This window comes from Pelodiscus sinensis, chromosome 8, assembly GCF_049634645.1.
Source record: "Pelodiscus sinensis isolate JC-2024 chromosome 8, ASM4963464v1, whole genome shotgun sequence".
Classification (NCBI taxonomy): domain Eukaryota; kingdom Metazoa; phylum Chordata; order Testudines; family Trionychidae; genus Pelodiscus; species Pelodiscus sinensis.
Window position 1 is genome coordinate 3,734,761 of NC_134718.1, and position 24,664 is coordinate 3,759,424.

At 56.3% G+C, this 24,664-nt stretch overlaps 1 protein-coding gene and 1 long non-coding RNA gene across 3 annotated transcripts; both read right to left on the reverse strand.

Annotated features, from left to right (window-relative positions):
* Positions 1-396: 396 nt before the first annotated feature.
* On the reverse strand, positions 397-16,996 carry LOC142830354 (uncharacterized). 2 transcript variants are annotated; one of them, XR_012905517.1, is made up of 3 exons: positions 15,169-16,918; positions 6,265-10,898; positions 397-3,314 (listed from the first exon to the last, which is right to left on the reverse strand). It is a non-coding gene; the product is annotated as an uncharacterized LOC142830354 (long non-coding RNA). The 2 variants fall into 2 exon arrangements; XR_012905518.1 differs by lacking the exon at positions 397-3,314 and having other exon boundaries at positions 5,145-9,449; positions 10,155-10,898; positions 15,169-16,996.
* Positions 16,997-21,078: 4,082 nt separating this feature from the next.
* On the reverse strand, positions 21,079-24,041 carry CHCHD1 (coiled-coil-helix-coiled-coil-helix domain containing 1). The gene is made up of 3 exons (XM_075934633.1): positions 23,858-24,041; positions 22,599-22,717; positions 21,079-21,469 (listed from the first exon to the last, which is right to left on the reverse strand). The coding sequence occupies exons 1-3, from the start codon at positions 23,988-23,990 to the stop codon at positions 21,356-21,358; spliced, it is 366 nt and encodes a 121-aa protein (XP_075790748.1). The 5' UTR covers positions 23,991-24,041; the 3' UTR covers positions 21,079-21,355.
* Between the last annotated feature and the right edge of the window lie 623 nt (positions 24,042-24,664).

Consider the following 24,664-nt stretch of genomic DNA (forward strand, 5'->3'; position numbering starts at 1 on the left):
GATTCCCTGGGAGGGCAGAGTGCTGCGCTGGGGCGGGGGGGTCGGTGTCCGGGGGGGGCCGGGAGGGGGGACCGGTGCCCGGGGGTATCCGGGGGGGGGAGGGGGCCCGTGCCCGGGGGGGCGGTGTCCGGGGGGGGCCCGGAGGGGCGCTGTCCGGGGGGGGCGGTGTCCAAAGGGGGGGCCCGGGGGTGGGCCGGTGTCCGGGGGGGGGTGTCCGGTGTCCAAGGGGGGGCCCGGGGGAGGCCGGTGTCCAAGGGGGGGCGGTGTCCGGGGGGGGGCCCGGGGGTGGGCCGGTGCCCGGGGGGGCGGTGTCCAAGGGGGGGCCCGGGGGGGGCGGTATCCAAGGGGGGGCGCTGTCCAAGGGGGGGCCCGGGGGAGGCCGGTGTCCAAGGGGGGGCCCGGGGGGGCGGTATCCAAGGGGGGGCGCTGTCCAAGGGGGGGCCCGGGGGAGGCCGGTGTCCAAGGGGGGGCGCTGTCCAAGGGGGGGCCCGGGGGAGGCCGGTGTCCAAGGGGGGGCGCTGTCCAAGGGGGGGCCCGGGGGAGGCCGGTGTCCAAGGGGGGGCGCTGTCCGGGGGGGGCCCGGGGGGGCGCTGTCCGGGGGTCGCTACCCGAGCGCGGGCGGCCGGCGCTGCCCCATGGGGGGCGGGGCCCGGCGGTGTCTAGCGGCCCATGGCCCCGGCTCCCCGCAGGCTCCTCTCGGGCGCAGGCCGCGGCCGGACTCCGCTCCCCGGCGCTAAGATGGCTCTGCGCCGAGCCTCCGCCGGGACCGCTTCCGGCTTCCGGCGCGCCTGACACGGCCGCTCCCAGCATGCCGCGCGGCGCCTCGCGGCATGCTGGGACAGGGAGTTCCGGGGGGCGGGGAGGGAGCCCGTCGCGGTGCATGCTGGGAGGTGGGCGGCAGGGGCGGGGGCGCAGCGCGGCCAATGCCGGCTCCTCCCTACCTGCGGCTCCACCCCCAGCATCAGCCGCACATTCCCATTGGCTGGTTCTTGGCCAATGGGAGCCGGGGCGGTGCTCGCAGGTGCACTTGCCCTGGCGGGAGCGGCCCGAGGGGAGCCCCGCCCGGGGAGGCGCAGGCCTCGCAGTGGAGTTTTGCAAGGGCAGCACGTGGCAGCCCAGCCCCCGCAGTGAGGGGGGGCACCGCTGTCCTGCCCCCCCCCCCCCGGGGCGCCCAGACCCGCCACGTCTCTCTGGGGCCACTGTCCCTGCCGGTACACTACAGCATTGCTGCACCCCTCCCAAGCCTGGGCCCTCCTGCTCCCCCAGCATCTCCAGATATAGGCCCAGTCTTGGAAAATGCAAGTGACCCACCTTCCTGGGGATGCTCTGTTCCCATCCAAGGCCTCTGTGGGTCTTGCAGCAGCCAAGGACCTTGTCAGCCCTACTGCTCTGGAGAGAGGAAGACCCTCCTCCCTCAAATTGCAATACACTTTGCATTGCACCTTGCAAATGGGCTCTTATGTACGTGGGAATACGGAGCATAGATCCCATTCTGAGCTGTGTGGGAAAGGTTCTGCATTCTGTGGGGTTTCCTCAGCACTGTCAGCTACACCACTCATTTGCAAGCTCATTTTGCTCCGGTGGCTGCTTTGACACACTCAGTGGCTGGTCCCTTACACATGGATTAGAATCGGATTGCCAGTCCAAACCAGCAGGGCAAGCCAAAAGTTGTTACAAAAAATGTGTGAGGATTTTAAACACCTTTTGCAATATCTAATATTCCTCTAGCTCCACAACACGCCTCTTGCATAGCGGACCTCTGTCCAGAACACACGTGGCAGAATAAAGCACTGAGCTAAGCGAACAATTCCAAGCCAGGGACAGGGCACCAAGCACTCTGCAGGAATAGAGTTCCTTTTTGAAGAGTAGTTTTACTTGAGCATTACTATGAGAAGAAGCACCCTTTGTTCAGCAGATCTGCTCATGCATGTATCCATCAGTATCCATCACTTTAGTCACTAAAGTTTTGATACTCTTTTACTTAACCACACAGCAACAATATAACCAAGAGGAAGTGAGCTGGATTCTGCTCCTTCTTGTGCATCTATGGAATTATTGGTTATGTCTGTGCAAACCCACTGGACACAATGGGGCTTCACACATGGTGCTGAGAGCAGAATTTGGCTCATCAGATCTGTTCCTGGTGAAGTGGAATGAGACAGGGATAACTTAACTTCATTCTCACTTGATCTTAAGTCCTGGACACAGAACAAGCAAGGAACCCCACAATGACACTTGAATTTTAAAAGTATATGGTTTTTAATTGGGAAGGAAAGTCTACAGGGGAAAGACACAAAACAAGTAAGATGAGGGAAATTCCTGCATGAATATTATGCCTGGAATAATATTTAGTGGAAGGAGCCATGTTCAGCTGTCCAGACAAAACTAGAAAACCCACTTTGCTTACCTCAGCTCAAGAAAGAATCTTCTTGCTCTAACAAAGCTTGTAGAAAGATGAGTGTGGGGGAGGTGAAATGGATTTAGATACTCTGAGAAACACTATTATTGGAAAGGAGAAGCAACCAGTGCCACCTATTCAATGTATATAAGCTAAGGTGGGGCTAGATACACTGCTCCACCCAGAACACAGGTGATCCCACCTACTGCTGGACGAAGATATAAATCAAAGGGAGTTAGTAGAATTGCTTTTTGGGGGAAGGTCTAGAGAAAAACAGGCTGCTAATAAAGTAAATGAGCACTGACTCCATAGAAGTCTTTTTCCCTCTTATCCTAATGAGGAAAGTCCGTATTTTCACATTGGTTAGCCAAGGTTATTTTATAGCCAGTTTGTGGAATGGTCAGTCCTAGGACTTTGCTCTGGACTAGAATAACTGAATGTAGCAACCAGAGTGTATGTTGCCCTACATATAGCTAGAAGGGGAATGGTGAGAGGCCTAAGGAGATAAAGATGGAACTAATGAGAAGCAGGAGGACGGGGGAGGGACAATAAACCTCTATAAAGGGAACAAAGCTACTTGGCTTAACAGCTCTCAGAACTGGTTTAATCTTACAACTTAATGTAGAGTGCAGGCCTTGATTGGCAAGTGCTAGTTTAGATCGGTCATTTCAGGGGAACTCCTCTTGTGGATAAAGGCTACATGCTCTGTCTGTCGGTTCCTATGGTACCTATTGCCATAACATTTGAGACCTGGAACTTACAAACATATGCTTACCTTACCCATGTGTGTAGTTCATTCACCTGACTCCAGCAGGATTACTCAGATGTTGTAAATGTCTGCAGGGGTGGGAGTCTAGTGACAGTCTCATACGCGGAGTCCAGAGTGTGGGCCAAGGGGGCGAGGCTGCTGTCCTAGCTAATAAAGGAAAAAATACTCCACCATCTGTCATGCCAATTACGATGAGCCTGTTTAGGATTTCTTGCCACCTGGCCTTTCCCACAGCGTTGCATTCTAAAAAATCAAAGCACTTCTTCTGTTAGTCTCTCTCCATCAGAAGGCATCTGAGATACCGGCTGGCTATGTGGGGAATGGATTTCATGTGCTTTTACAGAGACTTTCCCTACTTGATGCCCTGTCAGTTTATTCCTTTAATATGATTGCTTTGCTTATGTCAGGGATTCCTGGTAAAGCCCTTTTCTATGGCCCCTCTCCTGCGACACTTGGGCACATGCTTATCTTGCAACACATAAATAGCTCTGTTGAGCTCCAAGGGAGTTCTCATGTGCTTAAACTAAAGCAGCACACACAGAACGGTGTATGGGATTGGAGTCACTGGGTGTTTCTCAAGCATAGAAATCCATCCTTTAAATAAATATTCCTTTATGAAAGATTCTTACTCGGCCACTTCAGAATCTCCAATATGCAGAGACTTTTTCCCTCCCTCTTGTGAAAAGAGATTGCCTAGGAATCTGGACCTGTTTTCTTGCTAGTGCAAGAGATACTATTACTTAACATTGGCTGCTGTAATTGCTCTTTGTGCTAATAACATAGCCAAACAATTGGGTAATTACTGTACCGTGCGGAGGGGAGGATAGAGAAGGCTGCTTTTAACTGAACACAAGGGCCTGGCTCCTTAGTTGGCATAAACAGCTGTGTTTTACTGACTTCCATGGAGCTGTGCCCATTGACACCAGCTGAAAACCTGGCCTCTGAGCAATGTTTCACTTGTGCCCAGCCTCGGCACCTCTGAGCTGGAAAATAACTGCTTGTGCCCCAGCTGCTCCGTCCTCACCTCTAAGCATTAACACCAGGAAGCAGGTTTCTCTGCTCAGTTGCAAAGCAAACACTGGTGCCGCTACCAGAGGTCACTGAACAGTGTGAGAAGGAAAGTGTTCTCCTGCTGGTGTCAATGGCTGGGCCCTGTCAGCTACTGGAGAGCTGAGGAACAGTAAATTTCCATTTTTCTTTTCTCTTGCATCTGGGTGCCATATTCCACCCCCACCATGGTTAACAGGTGTATGGGATGGTTCTCCTGACACTGGACATGCAAATCCAAATCCCTTGGCTGGACAATAGTAAACTAGCTAACATGAATCAGCCTTCTTAGTTCAGTAACAACTGTATTTTAAGTAGAACAGTTTTGCTCTCTGTCCCCCAATTAGGCTCAAGATCCCATAAGGACAAGGAAGTCTCCCTGCCAGGACCTCACATCTAGAATTAACACCTGTCAGAAGTACCTTAAGCCTGAATGACGTGGGGGATGCCTGATCTGATCCAGTAATGCCTCACTGATACAGTGGCCTTTACTAACAGCTAGCTCTTGCTTTCAAGCCCATCACAAGTTTTCTTCTGGCATTGGGACCAGCAGCACTCTGCAGTCATGGATTGTGTCTAGACTGCATCCCTTTTTTGTAAAAGGGATGCAAATTAGACACATCACAATTGCAAATGAAGCGGGGATTTAAATCCCCCCCGCTTCATTTGCATAAAAATGGCTGCCGCTTTATTCCGGCTCGGAGCTTTGCCGGAAAAAAGCGCCAGTCTAGACACGGACCTTTTGGAAAATAAAGCCTTTTCCGAAAGATCCCTTATTCCTTATTTTAAGAGGGCTACGGGATCTTTCAGAAAAGGCTTTATTTTCCAAAAGATCCGTGTCTAGACTGGCGCTTTTTTCCAGCAAAGCTCCGAGCCGGAAAAAAGCGGCAGCCATTTTTATGCAAATGAAGCAGGGGGGAATTAAATCCCCGCTTCATTTGCAATTGCGATGTGTCTAATTTGCATCCCTTTTACGGAAAAGGGATGCAGTCTAGACACAGCCATGGTGTCTGCGCCAAGCCCAAAGGGAAATGTGTTAGCTTTTAATCTCAGCTCTTTAAAGTGCATCCAGCTGCTGCAGAGACGGGAAGCTTTAGCAATATCCCAGCAATACACCCAACCAGGGAGAGCGGGATTTGAACCGACTGCGGCTTCAGAGATTATGGGGAACTGAAGAAATAAAACTCCAAGTGGAAACTTTCACATCAGTCTGGGGGCTGCAGTGCATACTGTGCATCTGCTCTGAGCACTCACGACCCAAGAGTATTTGTGCTCATGGGGGTAAGAGACATAGAAAACCCCCCTGCAGCTCCCACTGATGGCAGTTCCCGGGCAGTGGGAGTTAGTTGTAGGGCAGCGTGCGGCACCTCCCTGGCTGCCCATGTACCTAGCGGCTGTTGGGACCTGGTGGCTGCTTCCAGAAGTCATGTGGAACCAGGGCAGGTAGGGAGCCTGCCTGAGGGGAAGGGAGATCAGTGACTCAGTGGGCCCCTGGAGCCCAGGGCTCTCCAGTCCCCAGTCTGAGAAATGCTGGTCTCCGAGTGCAGAGACAGCCCTAGGACTGTATGCAATGCGAACGCACCAGTGAATAGCCCGAGGGGTCACTTGGACTGGCATAAAGCTAAAATGGGGTCACAGGGAATGAAGTGGAGCATGGGGTTATGGATTTCTCAAAGAGGAGGAAAACGCAGTAGGTGTTCCCAGGAGTAATGGCGGGGGCAGAGTCATGTGCCCCCCAACACCATGGGGGGAAGGGGCCAGAGCCTCAGGGTCAGCACCTGGCCCCACACATGGAGTCCTGGCCACTGCCCAAGGCTCTGCTGCCAGCCCTATGCCAGCCACATCCAGGTCCTCCCCTCCCATGGCCCTGCTCTGGTTTCCAGCAAGGAGGGGTGGAGAGAGGCAGAGCCTGAGGGGGGGAGGTGTCCCGCCCCTCCCCGCAGAGATGGCCTTGCTGGGGGAGGCGGGGGAGTGGTCCTGTGGCCCATGCTGTTCCCCCGCAGTTGTCTCTGGGTATTCCACTGATAAGTCTGGACAAACTTTGACTCACTCTTTTCTGCTGCTGATGTGCAGAGATATTTGAATGTTTCCACAGTTAGATAAGCTGGAAAAAACCTGGTTTTGAGAAAGAAAGGGTGGCTGAGGACACTGGGATTCCACAGAAAATCTTGATGGCTGCAAAAGAGATGGGGTGAGGAAACTGCATTTTGCTTAATGTGCCTATAGAAACAATTGTCTGACTAGACTCTTCTGGAAAGCGTGCAGGGCTGCTGCCCTCTGCAAGCATTAGCAAGCTGTTGCCAGTGGAATAATGAAACATAGTTTCCAAACTGCAGCAGTGTTTTCACACACAAGCTAGACACAATTTCTGACCCCAGCTACAAGTAACAGGACAAGAGATACACTGGCGGGCGCTGCAGCACACCTTCATTAAGGAACCGCATTCATGCCGCCGTAACATCCTGCTGGGCACAGCGAGCAGGCTGCCTGATAAACCATGAGAGACAGGAAAAGCTTAAAACACAACCAACAGGACTCTGGAGTCCCTTCCAGCCCTACGACTATATGCAGGTGTTCCCAGGAGTAATGGCGGGGGGGGGGGGGGGGGCACAGAGTTGTGTGGGAACAGTCCAGCAGCACCTTAGAGACTAACAAAACATGTAGACGACGTCATGAGCTTGCGTGGGTACAGCCCACTTCTTCAGATGAATTGAGTATAAAAGTCCAGATCCAAGAATAAATAGAGGAGGGGAGGGGACAGAACAGCCAGCCAGTCATAATGGCTGCCCCCAAACCAGGAACACACTCACAGTCCTTCCTGGCTCATTAGCAGCGAGACCCCTGCTCTTGCCAGCCAAGCCTCCTGTAGGATCACATCTGTCACTGCCGGGGGGAAAATCTGCCGGGTGCAAACTGGGCTCCGCAGCCACTTTCACTCGCCAGTGAGCCCCCTGGGCAGACATCAGCCTCGCATGCAGGGCTAGCCAAAGAGGCGTAGAACGTTGCCCTTGAACAGTGCTCTTCCGCTGAACAAACCGCGCCTTCCCTCAGCGTTCCCTGCGTTCGAGCACAGGTACGAGTCAGAGAGATTGCAGTTCTTAAGCGCTTGCTTCATTGTGGCAGGCCAGCTGGATGTGTCTGTCCCTGGAAAAGGGGACCCCAACTAGCTCTCGTTTTCCTTTGCTCCGTGCCAGAGTAACTAGGGTCTTGTTCGTGGCAGTCTGTAGACTGGCTGTAAAACTACGTGGGTAATTGCAGCCAATCTTGTTAAATTTCATGTCACCTGTAAATCAGGTAATTGTGATCATTCAAGTAAAAGGCGCAGGGAATGGGAAGGGAGATTCAGGGAGAGCCGGGAGTCCTAGATTTAAGTCATCAGCTATTTTCAGTTTTGCAGCTTTCTCTGATTAGGTGTCTGTCTCTAAGAACTGAAGACGGGTTAATTCGAGCTGACTGATTAGGAATGAAATCTCTCTTCCCAGTGAGCTGGGCTAAGAAGGATTCTCATTTACTATCAATTATTACAGCTAAACTTAAGGCAACCTCTCGTGTGCTTCTGGTGGGGTGATGATCACTGGGTTCTGCAGAGAGAATGATTCCACTCTTGTGTCCCCCTTCCCCCCCACAGAGTTTTGGTGTGAAATTTAACAGGGCCAGGCTACGTTCTTGGGCCTATCTTCATACGGGAGTTGCACAGGTTTATTGATGTGAAGCTGCAGCAATTGAGTGAAGTAGGTTCAGCTTTGTGTCTCAAGAGTCTAGCGCCAGTTTAGCAGGGTGCTTGTCAAGCCCGCCCAGTTCAGCACACACAGTCCCACCGGTGGAACGGCAGGTCAGTGGCTCTAGCAGTGGAGGTGCAGCTGTGGAAACACCAGAGTGACCGGAAAAGGATAGTCAGGGTCTAGCAGTTCCTCGTGGCTTGAGTGCTTGGAAGGCTCCTGTTATTAAGGGATCTCACAGAAACCTTCCGACAGGCAGGCAGGCAGGCAGCCACACGTCCGAGTGGAGCTGGAGGGAGACGGACGCTCTCGACACTGGAAGCACTGCAGCTTGAACAAGTCCCCTCCATTGCCTTGCAGATCAGAAGGGTCCCTCGCAACTGTCTAACTCGGGAGGAATGCATGAGCCCAGGCAGAGCCACTGCAGTCTCTTATCAGCATGCTATGGGAGCAGCCCTTCTGCTGGCAGCTGGCTGCTTTGAGGTCTCCCGTCCCAGGCTGAGAGGAGCGGCTCAGCCCCGGAAGATGGAAGAGGTTTCTCACGAGACCAGGCTGGCTGCTCTCCCTGTGTCTGGGGATTCGAGCAAGTGAAAACAGAGCCCAGGGGACGTGCAGCTGCACATGGAGCACCCAAGGGGCTGGGGCATTCTGCTAGCCCTGAGGCCTCTGCCCACTCAGGTCTCCACTGCATCTGGCTTCAGGAGACTCCCTTGTGAACCCATCCAGGCGGCTCAGAAATCCCCCAAACACTGTAGCCAATTGACCTTCTCAGGCCATCCCCGGACGGCCACTGCATGCAGCTGCAAACACATCGCTCCGTCCTGTTATGGCTCACACCAGCTGCTTTTGCTGCAGTGCCTTTAAACTTGCGGTAAGCCCAGCCCTGGGGTAAGTGCGCTTGGTAAGTGCATGTATAATAGCTGTTACCCTCCAACGCAAGGGCAGCTGGCCACCTGCACAGCTTCATAAGCTGCGGCATGGAATGTAATTCAGAGAGATAATCCGCACCGCATATAGCTCCAGAAAAGGGATCAGGGGCTTTGGTCAGCCTCAAGTAACAGCCAAGCCACAGCGTGTTCCCCAGCCGGTTGCTGGCACTGCTGCCGTGGGACTCAGTGACTCAATTCGCTCCACGGCAAACACAAGGCAGTATTCACTCCACCTGCCCCAGTGCTTCCCTTCCCCCCGGGGGTCAGTTCAATGGAGAGAGGAAGCTGATCTGTTGGACGGGGATTTTCTGGCAGCCTTTGGGGGCCAGCAAACCCCCAAGGAGCCACACAAGTCAGGCCTGCTGGTGCAGGCCACATGGTTACAGTGCTGCAGCTGCATCTCACATAACTGACTCTGCAGGGTCTCAGCCTTTCCCAGGGGCGCTGACCTACAGTCTAGTCCTGTACAAAAACTGCCCCATCCCACAGACCTGTTTGACCGAAACTTGATGGACACATTCAGCCGGCGAGTGTTGGACACAATCAGCTGTTTGAAATAGTCGATCACCGTGCAAGCGGTGGACAGCCTGCAAGAGAATTATTCAGTTTAACATAGGCGGGGAAATCTGCTCAATTTTTAACCTGACAGGTTTACTTTAACTAAGGTCTCTTGGTGGAGCTAAGGCAAATGTGGTTTACAGCTGCTGCCTGTCAAACCTCACATGCCTGTCTGGAACCCCACCACCATGCGTCTTGAGGCTGCCTACGGTAACAGCGCTCGCGCATGGTGGCTTGTTAATTCCCCCCACAGGTGTGCTACCCCGCGCCAGTCACCTGTTCTGGCACTGGGGGTGAAACTAGGGACATGCTATTGCACACTGATAGGATATTTACATGCAACATGTGCAGACACACTGAACCCAAAGCATGCACAGCTGGCATGAGACCCACACCTCCCCCTCCTGCACCAGCTTCATCCTGTGGTCAGGTATTATTGCTTCCCATCTGTCGCTCTAATTTGTCCCTTCACTCCTGGCTCTGCCTTGTGTTGCTAGAACTATGGGGACGCTGAGCCTTCCAGCCTGGCTTCGTTTGCATCCACCCACTCGAAAGGCATGTGCTGTCCCAATACACAGATAAAGTCCCAGGATTTTCTTATGCTGGTCACCTGCCGCAGGGTGGGAGAAACAGAAACCAAAGAAGAGTCATGGTGAACATCAGAACCCTTCTGCGCTCTGAAACTGACATTAATTCCATTCCACTGAGACTGCAGGTCAGACCCTTACGGTTACCTCAACTGACTTCAGCTAAAGAGCTGGCCGCCTGCTTCCTGAGGGGCTAACGGGGCAAGCTGGAACAGCAAGCAGACAGCACAGAGGGCCCGGGGGGCTGTGGCAGACCTGAGCTGAACTCTGCAGATTTCCTGTCGCGGTTTCACCCCTCCAGGAGCAGAGGGACAAGGACAGTTTCTCCACATGAGTCTGATGCCGTCTGTCTCCAGCTCAGAGCCGCGTCCCCGTTTCAGGTCTGGGACTACGGAGAGAGCAAAACTTCCAAGAGCCAGGCACAATCATTTCCCTGGTGGCTAAGTCTCTTCTCAGTGTTCAAGGCCCCAACAAGTCTCACACACACAGCAGCCCACTGTGGAGGCAGAAGAAACCTGCGTTTCCCAAGAACAGGCCACAGTTTGAATTTGCTGTGGGCAAGGGGGATTACATGCTGAAGAGCTCAGAGCTCAGGGACTTGCATTATAGCCTGGTCACTTTCTTGGTCTAGGGCACAAATTTGCTGACCTTAGTGTAAACTCCAGGGGAGTCTTTCCGGCCACACCCGTAACCCCAGGAAGTGATCCCCAAATGACCCAGCGTCCAGTTGACCTCTGACAGATGAGTGGCCCGCCGCTGTCACCTGGCAGCTGTCCACCCGCTTCTCTTCAGAGAGGTTTCCAGCACAGATCATGCAGTTAGTAAACTTGCCCCCGTAGCGAGCCACAGTCTTGTCTTGGGAGAAGGGGTACCGCCCTCTGGAGCAGCGTCCTGGAACAGAACAGAACAGCAGGTCAGGTCTACCCTACGTGGCCCCCTGCTTCAGAGAAAGCTCTGAACCACCCCCAAGGAGCAGCGGGAGCACGTCTGCCTGCAGCACAGCGCTGCCCACACGTCTCGGCCCTTCCGCTTCACCCCACAGTCCCCGGCACCTGCACCTTCCCTTAGCCCTGCACCTGCCTGGTGTTCCCCTTCCCTCACTGCCCCTGCCCTCCCATCACCTGCCCCCTTGCCCTCTTCCTCCCCACTACCCACCCCCTCACCACCCTCTGCACCCTCACACGACTTGCTCCAATGCCTGCCTTCCTCATGCCCACCCCTCCTTGCAACCCCTCTTCTCCTGGCACCCATTGCCCCTCCCCTTTCCTCTCCCACCCCACCCTGTCCCTCCACTCCCACTGACACCTTCCCATCCCCTCCTCCTCCTGCCCTTTCCCCTCATTGTCTCCTCTTGCCCCCTGGCATTTGTGTCTCCTCCGCCCTGCCCCCCCCTCCCCTCAGCACAAGCCCCTTCCCCTTAGTCCTCCGCCCGCCCCTTCCGCCTTCCTGACACTCGCACCCATCAACCTCCTCTAGCTCCCTGGTTCCGGGGCTGGGCCATGGGGCGGTCGGCTGCTGGCTGGACCTGGAGCCATGCTGCTATTTTTAGTACCCTGGCCCAGTCTGGGCACACGGGGCAGCTGCCCGCCTCATGGCTCAGCCCCGGAACCAGGGAGCTAGAGGGGCTTGAGGGGTGCAGATGTGCTGGGACTCAAGCTGAGGCTGCAGTGCTATTTTTAGTACCGCGGCCCAGGCTCCAGCTACAGCAGCTAGCATGCGGGCCGCGTGGTGGCTGCCCCACTGCTCCTGGGGCCATGTGGGTAAGTCCAAGGATTTGCCTCCCTGGGGAGGATGCTGCCTCCACCCCAGCACATCCCTTCTGCTCAGGGCTCATGCCACAGCCTGGTCTCTGCCCTCCCTGCAGCCACCCTCTCGTCTGGGCTCCTCCCTCACAAGCCCTTTCAGTTGGGAATGGAGCCTCACCGCTGCCTCCCCAGAGCGCCACGCACCTCGGGCTCAACTGTGGCCCCCCAGCCGGACATAATGCAGGCTTCAGCACCACTTGCTTGGCAGTGCCCCAAGCAAGAGCCGTGCCGCCTGGCCACTTCACCAGTTCCTCCCAGTCTCCAGCAAGGCTGGGCCAAGCAGGGGCCTGGTGGTTCCCGGGAGGAGAGAAGGGAACTTCCGCTCATACCACCATCACGCACCCCGACGCTCTGTCTGACGTGAGCCAGGCTATGAATTGTCAGCCGGACACTCCATCAGCCGTCCCAAAGTTTAAAGGGTCATATCCCCATTTACCCCATCCATGCCCTTCCACCCCCCCAAGCCGGGGCTAGGAGTGGAACCATGGCTCTGGGGGCCCAGGAGGGCAGGCTACGGCCAGGGTAAGGGAGCCAAAGTGGGGGCCACAGCTGAGGGTGGGGCTGGGAGCATGGCCATGGCTAGGGGCCAAGGCTGGGACGGGAGCGGAGCCACAGCTGGGCTGTAGTGTGGGGCCAGTTGCCCTGCCTGGGCCCAGGTGTGGATCTGCTCTGCTCCTGGCCTTGCCCCCAGGCTCAAGGCTGGGAACTGGGACCGGGTTGAGCTGGCGCTGGGGAGGGGCTGGTTGGGGCTCCCTCCCTGCCCAGGGAGATGTCCTGGGCCTGCCACGCCCCGCTAGGTGTGTGCCCCTCACTTTGGGGCCTGTTCTATGCTGGACCACGTGACTGGGCTGAGCCTCTCCAGCTCCTCCCCCTACAGGCACGGTGCTGAGAGCAGGTTTATCCCACGCCATGGCTCTTGGCTCAGGCTGAGCATGGAGGTACATCAAGGCCAACGCAAAGGGGCCTGGGGCCGTGCCCACACCCGGCCACGTCTCTCTGGCAGCAGCTCCCGCCGCTGGTTACAGGCCAGAGCCAGACAAGCAAACCCTCTTTGGCTGGACTGGCCGGGTTCGTGGGGCAGGGGAGCGACGGGATTATCGTCCCGGCTGTCGCTGGCCCCCCGCAGCCAGACCGCCCTCCCGTTACCTTCGGAAGCAGCGTGCTGCCGTCACCGCCCAGCAGCTGTGACTCGGCGTCGCTCCACCCAGCAGCCCCCTTAGCCGCAGGGAGGCCTGCCATGGTCAAGCCCCCCGAAAGAGAGACGGGACTGATGGGCTCCTCGCACACAAGGCTTGGGGCTGCCCTCCCCTCCCCGAGCAGGACGGGTGTGAACTAGCGCTTGGCTGGCCAGTCGAGTGGTCGGCGGAAACTCCCGACTACTCACCTAGTGGACGGGCATGGCCACGTTCCGCCCTTGGCATGGACAAGAGCTCCCAGCGGGGAAGACCCCGCGGCGGGATGAGGGAGCCGTGTACCAAGGAGAGGGGCGCTGGTGGCAGCTTCGCTACAGGCTGCTTGCTGGCCGGAGGAGCTCCCCGAGAGGCAGGTGTCAGAGCCACGGAGCCCTCGGCAGCCTGCGGACGAGTTACCCGTCTGTTGGCAGGGTGGCTCCGGCACGGAAAGCCTCAGCACCGCTGGCATTAACTGACCCCCAACAGCCGCAGCAGAGGGGCCTGGAGGCTGACCACTCGCACCCAGGCAGCAGGGAAGCTGGCACGGCAGTAGGCCTGGCCCGTGGACAGATTTCAGTCCTGCGGTGCCAGCAGCTCTCCAGTGGGAAAGCAGCACCCCCATTCCGGCCCCTGCGGTCTGCAGCTGTCCCAGGGAAACCTGCATCTTGTAGGTCCTCCAAAGCGCCACTGCCCCCGGCCTGCCGAACCCTGGCCGCCTTGGAGCTGGCAGGAAGGCCAGCCGAGGGCAGAGCCTAAGGGCCTTGTTCCCGCCAATTAACCTTTTCCTGCACCCGTGAAGCAAGCGTGTCCCACACGTGCCAGCTGTGGAGCCTGCACAACAAAACCAGGGCAGGTAGGGGGCCCCCTCTGCTTAATCGACAACTGCTGCTGGAGCTGAGCCCCCGCGGCTGAGCCCCCGCAGCTGAGACCCCGCAGCTGAGACCCTGCACCCCGTGGCCCGCCCCCACAGCCAACCTGTGCGCCCCGCGGCCGAGCCCCCGCAGCTGAGACCCTGCAGCTGAGACCCTGCACCCCGTGGCCAGCCCCCACAGCCAACCTGTGCGTCCCGCGGCTGAGCCCCCGCAGCTGAGACCCTGCAGCTGAGACCCTGCACCCCGTGGTCAGCCCCCACAGCCAACCTGTGCGCCCCGCGGCCGAGCCCCCGCAGCTGAGACCCTGCAGCTGAGACCCTGCACCCCGTGGCCAGCCCCCGCAGCCAACCTCTGTGCCCCACGGCCGAGCCCCCGCAGCTGAGACCCTGCAGCTGAGACCCTGCACCCCGTGGCCCGCCCCCACAGCCAACCTGTGCGCCCCACGGCCGAGCCCCCACAGCGGAGCCCCTGCAGCTGAGACCCTGCACCCCGTGGCCAGCCCCCGCAGCCAACCTGTGCGCCCCACGGCCGAGCCCCCACAGCGGAGCCCCTGCAGCTGAGACCCTGCACCCCGTGGCCAGCCCCCACAGCCAACCTCTGCGCCCCATGGCCGAGCCCCCACAGCGGAGCCCCTGCAGCTGAGACCCTGCACCCCGTGGCCAGCCCCCGCAGCCAACCTGTGCGCCCCACAGCCGAGCCCCCACAGCGGAGCCCCTGCAGCTGAGACCCTGCACCCCATGGCCAGCCCCCGCAGCCAACCTCTGTGCCCCACGGCTCAGCCCCCACAGCTGAGACCCTGCACCTGTGCCCCACGGCCAAGCCCCCGTGCCAGGACAGAATGGGAGGCAGAGAGAGGAAAGGGAAAGAAAACGTGGGCTGCACAGAAAACCGCAGCAGCATTCAACGTGATGCAGAAATGATGCTGGAACCGTGAGAGAGGGAAAGAAACAGAAACCCAAGGGGTCAACAGAACAGAAAATGAAAGAACGGTGGGAAAAGAGGAGGCGTTTCCATTCTGCCCTCCGTCTCAGCTCGCTGCAGGCAGTAAGGAATCGGAGTGCTGACTGAATGAATTCCTTCTTGTTACCTGCACTCTGCTGATGGTTTTGGCTGGGCCGTGCTCCCAAGAGAGCCTGAGAAAGACACACAGAGCAAAGGCAGAGATGACTAGCCCACGAGCTAAACACGGGCACGGCACGGACGCTGCCCAATGTCTGACTGCTCTGGGGACATCACCCTGCCACCATCTCTGTCCTGATGCTCCTATTGCTCCACTTGGAGGCCAATCACAGCTCCGCCCACAAGGACTCACCCTTCACACAGCCATGCTGCTACTCCACATAGTCAGGCTCTTCTCCACGTGCTCCAGGAGGCACAGGGCGCTGGAGCCAGTTGGAGTGGAAAGGAGAAGTAGGGGCCTGAGCAAGCTGGAGCGGGGAAAATGGGAGAATGAAAGAAATTGTTGTGCCCGCCCCCACGCAAAGCAAGAATAGCAACTTCCGGTGGCCGCGGCGGAAGCGGGCGTGAAGAGAGGCCATGGAAGCCGAGGGGGATGAACAGTCACAGCGAGAGGTCGCCCACACGCAAAACTCTGAGTGTCCGGGGGACTCAACCGGGCCCTGGCGCCTTCCCCGCTGTGCAGTTCAGTGCTGGGGAAGGTGCGCTGCTGCCCCACACCAAACAGGGCCTGGCGTGTTAGGAGCAAGCACAGGGGATATGAAAGAAAGGTCTGAGGTTTCTGAGGCTGCTGCCAGCCCCAGCTGCATATCCTGATGAGAGCAGAGGCCTTCTGGGGGTGCAACGCCACTGCTGGCGGGGGAGGGAGATCTCTGCTTTGATGGGACCTGGTGCTTTCCCAGGGTTTGCAGGCAGGTATAAACGCTTCCCAGACCAGCGGCATCAGGGGGAGGCAAAGAGACGGAGACATTTCTACTAGCTCCTTGCATTCCAGTTCCTGTCTCAATAGCCAGCAGCTTTTTCCATGACTCCTGAGCAATGATCCCTGAGTTGAAGAGAGGGCCCGTGTATCTTTAGAAGTCTAGTCATCGGGAGCTGCTCTCTCCTTTTACCGGTGCTGCCATGGCTTTGTCTCTCAGCTTCCCCTCTCACTCTGGAAAGGCGGGGAGAGAATAGTATGGCTTGAGGCAAATTCTCTTGCTGTATGAGGTACCGTGGGCCACATCTATTGTTTCAGTAACCAATTCCCATTGGTTTCAACAGGTCAGCCCTGCTTACACCAGACCCGAATCTGAGCAGCAGGGGCTGCTGACCATGGGATAGCACCAAGATCGCCTGGGAATGCATCAGTGACCTGCCAGCTCAGCTGGGACAAGGAAGAGTGTGTGGCCATGCGTAAACAGCAGCTCGGTTTTCACACGCCGTTGAGTGGGGCGCCCACCTCGCACTCGGTGTCCCACAGCCTGGAGCCCACGCAAGGGCAAGTGAACCAACACTACAGCCGCCTACAGATCTCAAAGCACTCTCCAGACCCCGGAGTGACCGCCCGCCCCAGTTCAGAGACAGGCAAGCTGAGCCACAGGAGTCCCGCACCTACCCAAAGCCCCCGGCAAGGCAGGGGACAGCACCAGAATCCATGTCTCCCGACTCCCACAGGCTGTGCACGCCCAGGCATGGAGAATGGAGCCCCTGCAGCTTGGAGACTGATGGTGACGGAAGAGTCTGCTGTCCAGACCACTGGGCAGTGTGCTGCCTCAAAGCCCCCTTCGCAGACAGCCTGTCCTACCCCTCAGCCCAGGCCAGAGAGCTCAGTGATCAGTCCACAACGGTAACAGGAGCAGACACACAGAGACCCTCCTGCTGTGGTCAGTGCACCGCTTGAGAAAACCTGAGCCAAAGCAGCCGCACCCCATGCACCCCGCACAGCTGCCTCTGCATTGGCTTCTGAGGATGCAAAATCCCTCCCTTCTGGTCCCGAGAGAGACCTCCCCTGCAGCTTGGAGGTCTCTCTCTGCCTCCCCTTCCTGGCTGCTTCCCCGCCTCGTCTCTCTCTGCCTCCCCTTCCTGGCTGCTTCCCCGCCTCATCTCTCTCTCTCTCTGCCTCCCCTTCCTGGCTGCTTCCCCGCCTCGTCTCTCTCTCTCTCTGCCTCCCCTTCCTGGCTGCTTCCCCGCCTCGTCTCTCTCTCTCTCTGCCTCCCCTTCCTGGCTGCTTCCCCGCCTCGTCTCTCTCTCTCTCTGCCTCCCCTTCCCGGCTGCTTTCCCGCCTCGTCTCTCTCTCTCTCTGCCTCCCCTTCCCGGCAGCTTCCCCGCCTCGTCTCTCTCTCTCTCTGCCTCCCCTTCCTGGCTGCTTCCCCGCCTCGTCTCTCTCTGCCTCCCCTTCCCAGCTGCCTCTCCTTCCTGGCAAACTAAATTGCAAAGGGCCCCTTTATGCCAAAATAAGTGTCCACCCGAGGAGGCAGCTATACCAGTTAAAGTTCTCACCTTACCTTCTAACTTCTCATGTAGACAAGACCGAACTAGCTGCAAATCACCTGTCCTGTGTGCTTCTGTAGAGAAATCCCCCAGGCCTCTTTGTTTAAAGCTCATCCCTTGGTCAGGCAAACAGACACTCATCTTTCCCCCCGAGCCACCAGACGAGGCCCTGAGTACTTGTGCCAGCGGTTAGGGCATAGTTGTGGGCTCAGCGTTTGTTTAAAGGCCAGGAAGTGGCACTGGCTTCACGTTCTTCAGGAGAGGCAATCTTTTACCTCCTCAGCGTTGCAGACCCCCCCCCCCCCCACGCAGGAGCTGTACTCCCCTCCCAACCATCATGCTTGTAACTAGTCAAGCCAGTTAATCCAGAGCAGCTTTGCTGCCTGAACCCTAACTGTAGTGCCCTGGATGTTGTTTAGGTGAATGTTTAGCGGCCAGACTCAAGTTACTCTCTTCCTTCTAAGACTTCAATGTCTCTCTCTAAATATATTCCCTCCACGAAGAGAGAGCTTGGAGAGCAGAGGCATTCAATCTGAATAATCACATGTATTATTTAGCAAGTCCACACTATATCAGTACAGGTCCTGCTGGCACTGTGCCCAAAAGTCAGAGAGCCTACAGGTGTTTCAGTAGGCCTTTTTTTATCTTACCCTGTGACATAGTGGGGGTACCTGGCTGGTTTCTATGCTGCTGGCTCTGGAGTAACCCCCACTGGCTGCCGTGGGTACCACGACCCAGCAAAACAGGATGAGTCACTATGCAAACCAGTATGGCCAGACACCCCCCATGGAGAGGAACAAAGGAAGGTGGAATGCTGCCCTGGCTGGGGGGCAGGGCTGGAAGAGAGGGAGTTGAGTTGCGGGCTGGGAGCATGGAGGAGACAGCCCAGGGAAAGGGGCTGGAGTTTAGGGGCCCAGTCTCCCCCATCTCAAGGGGGCCTGAGGCATCCTAGCCCAGCTCTGTGACCAGATTACATCTGTGCTGGGCTGTATCCTGGAGAGGCAATAAACTTCCTCTATTCCACCGGCTGGTGCAGTCTGTTTGTGCCATTTCGGGGTGCAGGAGACGGGGGACCCCCAACGCGCCGTCACATACCCACAGTAATCAAAGGTAGAATGAGTGCCAGAAGACCGTTAACCCACGCCTTCATGTCTGTGTCATCCATGGGAATTCGGAATGATTCCTTGCCTCCTATGAGATCACGCTGTTCAGGGAAGTAAAGAGACATTGCCGCCTCCATACAAGATCTTATGAGATCCAGGGACACGAGAAGGATTGAAAAGCGCAATTGTGCCCAGAGTTGGTGTTAGCCAGGCTGTCAGGCAGCACAAGAAACAGGGAGAATAAGATCAAGGAATTCCAACTGGTCTGCCTAAAGCCTCCTTAGGGAAAACCAGCAAGCAAGCTTTCATTGAATTAGCCCTCCCCCATTATGCAGGCGTGAGGTGCTAGAAAAAGCCCCTGGTGCCACATGGAGCAACAGCATCATCACGTGCATCCCCCCAGGAGTGTTCCCACAGAACTCATTCAGAGGAGAGAGATAGCTGCACACCTTAAGAATCCCGGGGATCATCTGGCAGTAAGTGAACGTCTCCACAGGGATGTAAAATCCTGGTTCATCAGTTAACCATTAAACATTATTTGGAGCTGGAGCATCCCCCACCCACGGTGGGCCCCGCAGAGCTGGAGCAGCCCCTTCTGTCACAGTGGGCGGGAGGCTGCTCGAGCCCACCCGTTAATCATTCACATCCCTAGTCTCAGCATCCCAGACTCTCTGCTTACTTACTAATGTAACAGTCAGCGGGTAATCTTAGCGGCTAGACCTGCCCAGGGCACAGTCAGCATGGACACTTAATGATCGCAGCATGCCATCCAGAGCCAAGCCAACTGTCAAAGGAGTCTTCAAACAAATACCAAGCAGTGTAATGCTGAAGTGCAGTGACCAAAAGGCTGCAGCAGAGCACAGTCAGTACCTGAGCAACTGCAAGGCCCTCGCATGGCGCACTAAGGCAGTGGAAACGATATCGCAGAGACTGAAATGACCAGAGAAAGCAACTACATCAGTGGGCAGCACTGCGTAATTTACTAGTGCGATTGTAAACTTGGGGATTAGTTGGCCTGGAACAGACAGTGAAAGGGATCGCCCTGTGTTATTTGAGATGGTGGATGAAGAAGAAAAACCTGATGAGTTCCCTCTTTTTGCCCTGTCATGTAATAAGAAGCTATTCACTGATGTTCACACTGGAGGCATGAGAACAAGAACTGGTCTCTCCACTAGAGAAAAGGGCAGCATGAGGCTACGCTCAACACTAAAGTACAGAACAGAGCAGTCAGCGAGAGTGATCTTAGAATTCAGTCTCCGAGCTCCCTGCTTAGTGAACCTTCTCATTAGCCAAAGGATATTTGGCAACTCTCATCCACAGCGCATCATCTGGTTCGGCAGTGGTGTGGTGGCCAGGGAGATGACTGGCTCTGAAATGCAGAATGCACTACACACTCCAGACAACGTGAGAGGTGTGCCCTTCCACACAGGGCTTCTTCCCTGGATCAAGAGGTAGGGGCATCATAGTCTCTTTCTGATTCCTCTTTAAGACTCATGATGCAACAAGAAATGTCTGGCCAGGCTGTGGAACAATCCAATGAAGTCAGTGTGAATGAGATTATAGTTTAAAAAAAGCACAGATAATTTGAACAAAAATTGTCCAGTGGATAGGGCGCAAGATTGGGAATTCCTTGTTTCAATTTCTCACTCGGCCCTGCTGTGTCATCTTTGATAAGTCACTTTCCCAGTCTGGACCTGCGGATTGTTGTGCTATACAGTTTACTTGCTCCAGAGACACGATCTTAGCTGGGGCCTTTCGGTGCTACCAGCAGAAATGAATCCAGATAACTTGTCTTACTACAGTTACAGATGTGCCACACTCCCCCTCCTCCTGTTGTCCACTAAGACCACGTCTAGACCCACAACACTGCAGAGGCACAGCTGTACTGATGCAGCCGTGGGATTGTAGCAGGTCCAGCGAAGACACTCTGTTGATGGCAGAGCATTTCCCTATCAGCATAAAAGCCACCTCTGTGAGTGGCAGATGCTATGGTAACGAGAGGAGCTCTCCACACCCATAGCGCTGTGCATACGAACACTTATGTCAGTGTAACTTGTGTTGCTCAGGGGTGGGGTTTATTCACTCCCTAGCGATGTAAGTTATGCCAACAAACTCTAGTGTAGACATTACATTACAGTGCTTTTTTGGGGCTGGGAAAATAGGTGACAGTATGCCATTCCGGGCAATACCGTCACAAAAAAGGCACTGTTACATTACCTCAGACACATAAGGGAGAGAGTCAAATTGACTAACAACAGCTCTCCAGGCCAAACTGTGGGTCTTCTTATGTGATGTTACTGTGTGATGTTACTGTAGTACAACTAAGAATGGAGCCTGACAAATCCTTTGTTTTTTCCCCTTGAAAAGCAGGTGATCTAAACTAGAACTGCCTTGGTGGAAGTCACACATGATACCCCACACACATAATGCATTCTGTGACTAAAGGGGTGCTACTCTGGGAGTTGGTCCAAGATTTCTCTCATCATAGATTAATGGAAGGTCCAAAATGTCAAGGGATAAGAGAAGCAAGATTAATACACACATGGTGACGCCCACCTTTACCAATACCAACTGTAAATTAGTTTATGACCCAAAATTGAGTTATAAACTATCTGCCAGTGATTCAAAAGTCAGGCAGGATGATTGCTGTAGAATCTGCTTGTGCCAACACACACATGCATATTCACATCCTAGTTGCGAACTCCATTTATTTCATTCCTCAAAAGGCTTTATTTCATAATGAAGCAAGATTCAAGACCACATTGTGGCTGACTGAATAAACTTAGCAAACATCCCTCCTGTCATCACAAGACCCTGTGACCACTTCTCAAAGTCAAGAACCCCTGAGGAATGCTGACAAATACCTTCAGTGCCACATGCTCACTTGTACTCCTTTTAACTCCTTCTCCAAAGAGGTTACCAATGGTATCTCCTGGTCTCCAGTTACTTGGGAAAGCAAGTCTCCCTTTAAAAATCGTGTGTGATATTAGGGAACCTCTTCAGCAGTTTGTTCACTGTCTTTGAAGAAAAGTTTCCTGTCTGGTCCAGGGACTCTTGTTTGCGTCTTTCCTTGTGCTCTGCCTGAAACACAAAAGAATTAACCTCCTTTATTTGCTGAAATGATTCACGCACACACCCAGCAATCTTTCTAATGACGCAGTCATTTCCAAAGCATACCATTTGCACAATGAGCGAGTGTTAGGGTACCAATTACCTGGGCAATCCTAAGGACTGTTTTCAGAAGCCAGTGACTGCTGCCTTTATAAGACTCATGAAGCCATTTTCAATACCGGACGATTTGGATTGCCATTGCTCTTCAGTGACCAATTAAGTCCTCCTACCCCAACATTACACTTGTAAGTGGATGTTTCTGTGCAGACTGAGCAGGTACTGTCTGGTACACTGTACTAACACCAGTTATCTATCAGCAGTAGCATTTCTGATGCATCTGAACTTTCATTTGTTTTTATATTTCCAATCTGTATAGTTGGAAAAAGCTCCAAAACAATAGAACAAACCTTACAACATTCCATCATAGTTAAACTGAGTCTGAAGACAACTTGAGCTTAATGATTTGAATAGACGTAACTGCCTTGTGTTTCCCAGTGTGAGGTGGTGGGAGAGATGTTAGCCAGTGCCCAAGGGGAGCCAGCTTTTAAGCAGGCTCCCCTCCCCCAGCAAGTGCATGTTTACTGCTTGTAAACATGAATGTGTCATTTTAAAAAGTAGATTAATCAGTCTACAGCTCACTCTGTTGGGGGTAATGGCAGACCCAGGACTAGGGCTGAAAAGTTACAACATACTTGCACAGATTTACTTGCACCAATAGGCTTACGCCTCTCAGTCAAAACTCTTGGTGCAGAGGGGAGCAAATTTTTCTACCTCTCAGCACTGCAGAGTCCATAGTTAGCCAACTGTAACAGACATCAGAGCCCACTCCCCTCCCCGTTTTAAATTTTGCTCAACATCTGTTTAGTTTAACAGCTGTACTGGTCAAAAGTTGGTAAACACTTAACTACTCACATCCAAATGCTCTCAGACACACAAGAGGCAATGTGTGTTTGATCCGATGTGGATCATCTCCCTCCCCCAGGTCAGTTCAATACAAATGAAATTGCATAGTAAATGTCCTTGGCACTACTAAAAGAATAACTGCAGGCTTCCTCCCTCCCTGCCACTAATGTAAGACAACCAAAGAGGCTTTAATTACATCTGCCTTTGCCACACAGTCACAGAATGTCTGGATCTCCTTGGCACAAGCTGCATCGTTGAACTCATTCTGCTTCCAGCAAGCCATCAGCAATGACATCTCTGTAGTACACGAGGCCTCTGGAAGGGAGAGACACCACAGTAAGAAATCTGTGACTTGGGAATAATCCACATTAACAGCCTCCGCGTTGCACAACTGTCAGGAGCACGGGAAGAGGAGAAATCTCAGCAGGTCAGCCCGAGGAGCTGAGCCCAGGCACCGATCCGCTCTCCACTCAGGCTTTACAGCCTCCAGCCAGTACCCAGCACTTTGTGCAGAGCTTCCAAGCCACATCCCATTCTGGCAGCCCTGGCCCAGCCTCTGCTGCCAAGGGGGCTGGTACAGCGCTTCCCCCAGGCCCAGGCTGGCAGGCATGAGCGCAGGGACTGGGCAGGGCACCGGGCTGCAGGCGGTCAGCGGGGCTGGAGCGTGCCCGGTGCCTAGCCCCCACCCCAGGCACACAGAGCCCCCAGGTCCTCCCCCATCTCCTGCCCCCGCCCCGAGACCCTCTCCCATCTCCCCCCTCCGGCACACGGGGCCCCCCAGACCCGCCCCAGTCACACAGGGCCCCCCAGGCCCCCCCGGTCACACGGCCCCCCCCATCTCCCACCCCCCCGGTCACACGGGGCCCCCCAGACCCCGCCCCCCCCGGTCACTCGGGGCCCCCCAGACCCCGCCCCCCCCGGGTCACTCGGGGCCCCCCAGACCCCGCCCCCCCCGGTCACATGGGGCCCCCCAGACCCCGCCCCCCCGGTCACTCGGGGCCCCCCAGACTCCGCCCCCCCCGGTCACATGGGACCCCCCATCTCCCACCCCCCCGGTCACTCGGGGCCCCCCAGACCCCGCCCCCCCCGGGTCACACGGGACCCCCCAGACCCCGCCCCCCCCGGTCACTCGGGGCCCCCCAGACCCCGCCCCCCCCCGGTCACATGGGACCCCCCATCTCCCACCCCCCCGGTCACTCGGGGCCCCCCAGACCCCGCCCCCCCCGGGTCACACGGGACCCCCCAGACCCCGCCCCCCCCGGTCACTCGGGGCCCCCCAGACCCCGCCCCCCCCAGTCACATGGGACCCCCCATCTCCCACCCCCCCGGTCACTCGGGGCCCCCCAGACCCCGCCCCCCCCGGTCACTCGGGGCCCCCCAGACCCCGCCCCCCCCGGTCACTCGGGGCCCCCCAGACCCCCCCATCTCCCGTCACACGGGCCCCCCCGCACTCACCGCCCAGGCGCAGCCGGCGATTGGCTACCCGGTCGGCCAGCACGAGGGGCCGGGCGGGGCGCACGGCGGGAGCGCGCTTGGGTCTCCCGGCGGCCGCGCGCCGCAGCCAGGCCGGGTACACGGGCGCCGCCATGGGCCTGTCGAGTCCGCCGCCGCCCACGTGACTCTCGCGAGCCCCAAGAGTCTGGCCCCGCCCCCTGCCGCGCGCTGGCCCCGCCCCCTGCCGCTTCCGCCTTGCCCGCTGTCCCAGCGCCCGAGGACACAGCCCCGCGCGCTCCTCGTCACGTGGGGACAGGCCCGCTGCAGAGCGCTCGCGCCCCTGCAGCAGGAGTCCGCGTGCCCGGACCCCCCCTTGCACACGCACGTTTTCTACCATTGCAACCCACGTGTTAAACAGCGGAATTGCAGCCGGGCCGGCGATGGCAGGCTGGGGTGCAAAAAGCACAAAATAATAACGCGCCGTGAGCCTTACAACCAAAATTCCCTTGCTCCAATTTTCAGTTGTGCTGTACAGGCTGCCCCCGGCTTGCAATGCGATTGGCTCCAGGGGTAGCGTCGCAAGTCGGGGCATCGTAACTCAGGCCCGCGTTAACGACAGGCGTCGTACGGCACTGTAAATACGGCACCCAGGACGTAAGTCGGGGGCATCGTAACTCAGGCCGCGTTAACGACAGGCGTCGTACGGCACTGTAAATACGGCGCCAAGGACGTAAGTCGGGGGCATCGTAACTCAGGCCTGCGTTAATGACAGGCGTCGTACGGCACTGTAAATACGGCACCCAGGACGTAAGTCGGGGGCATCGTAAC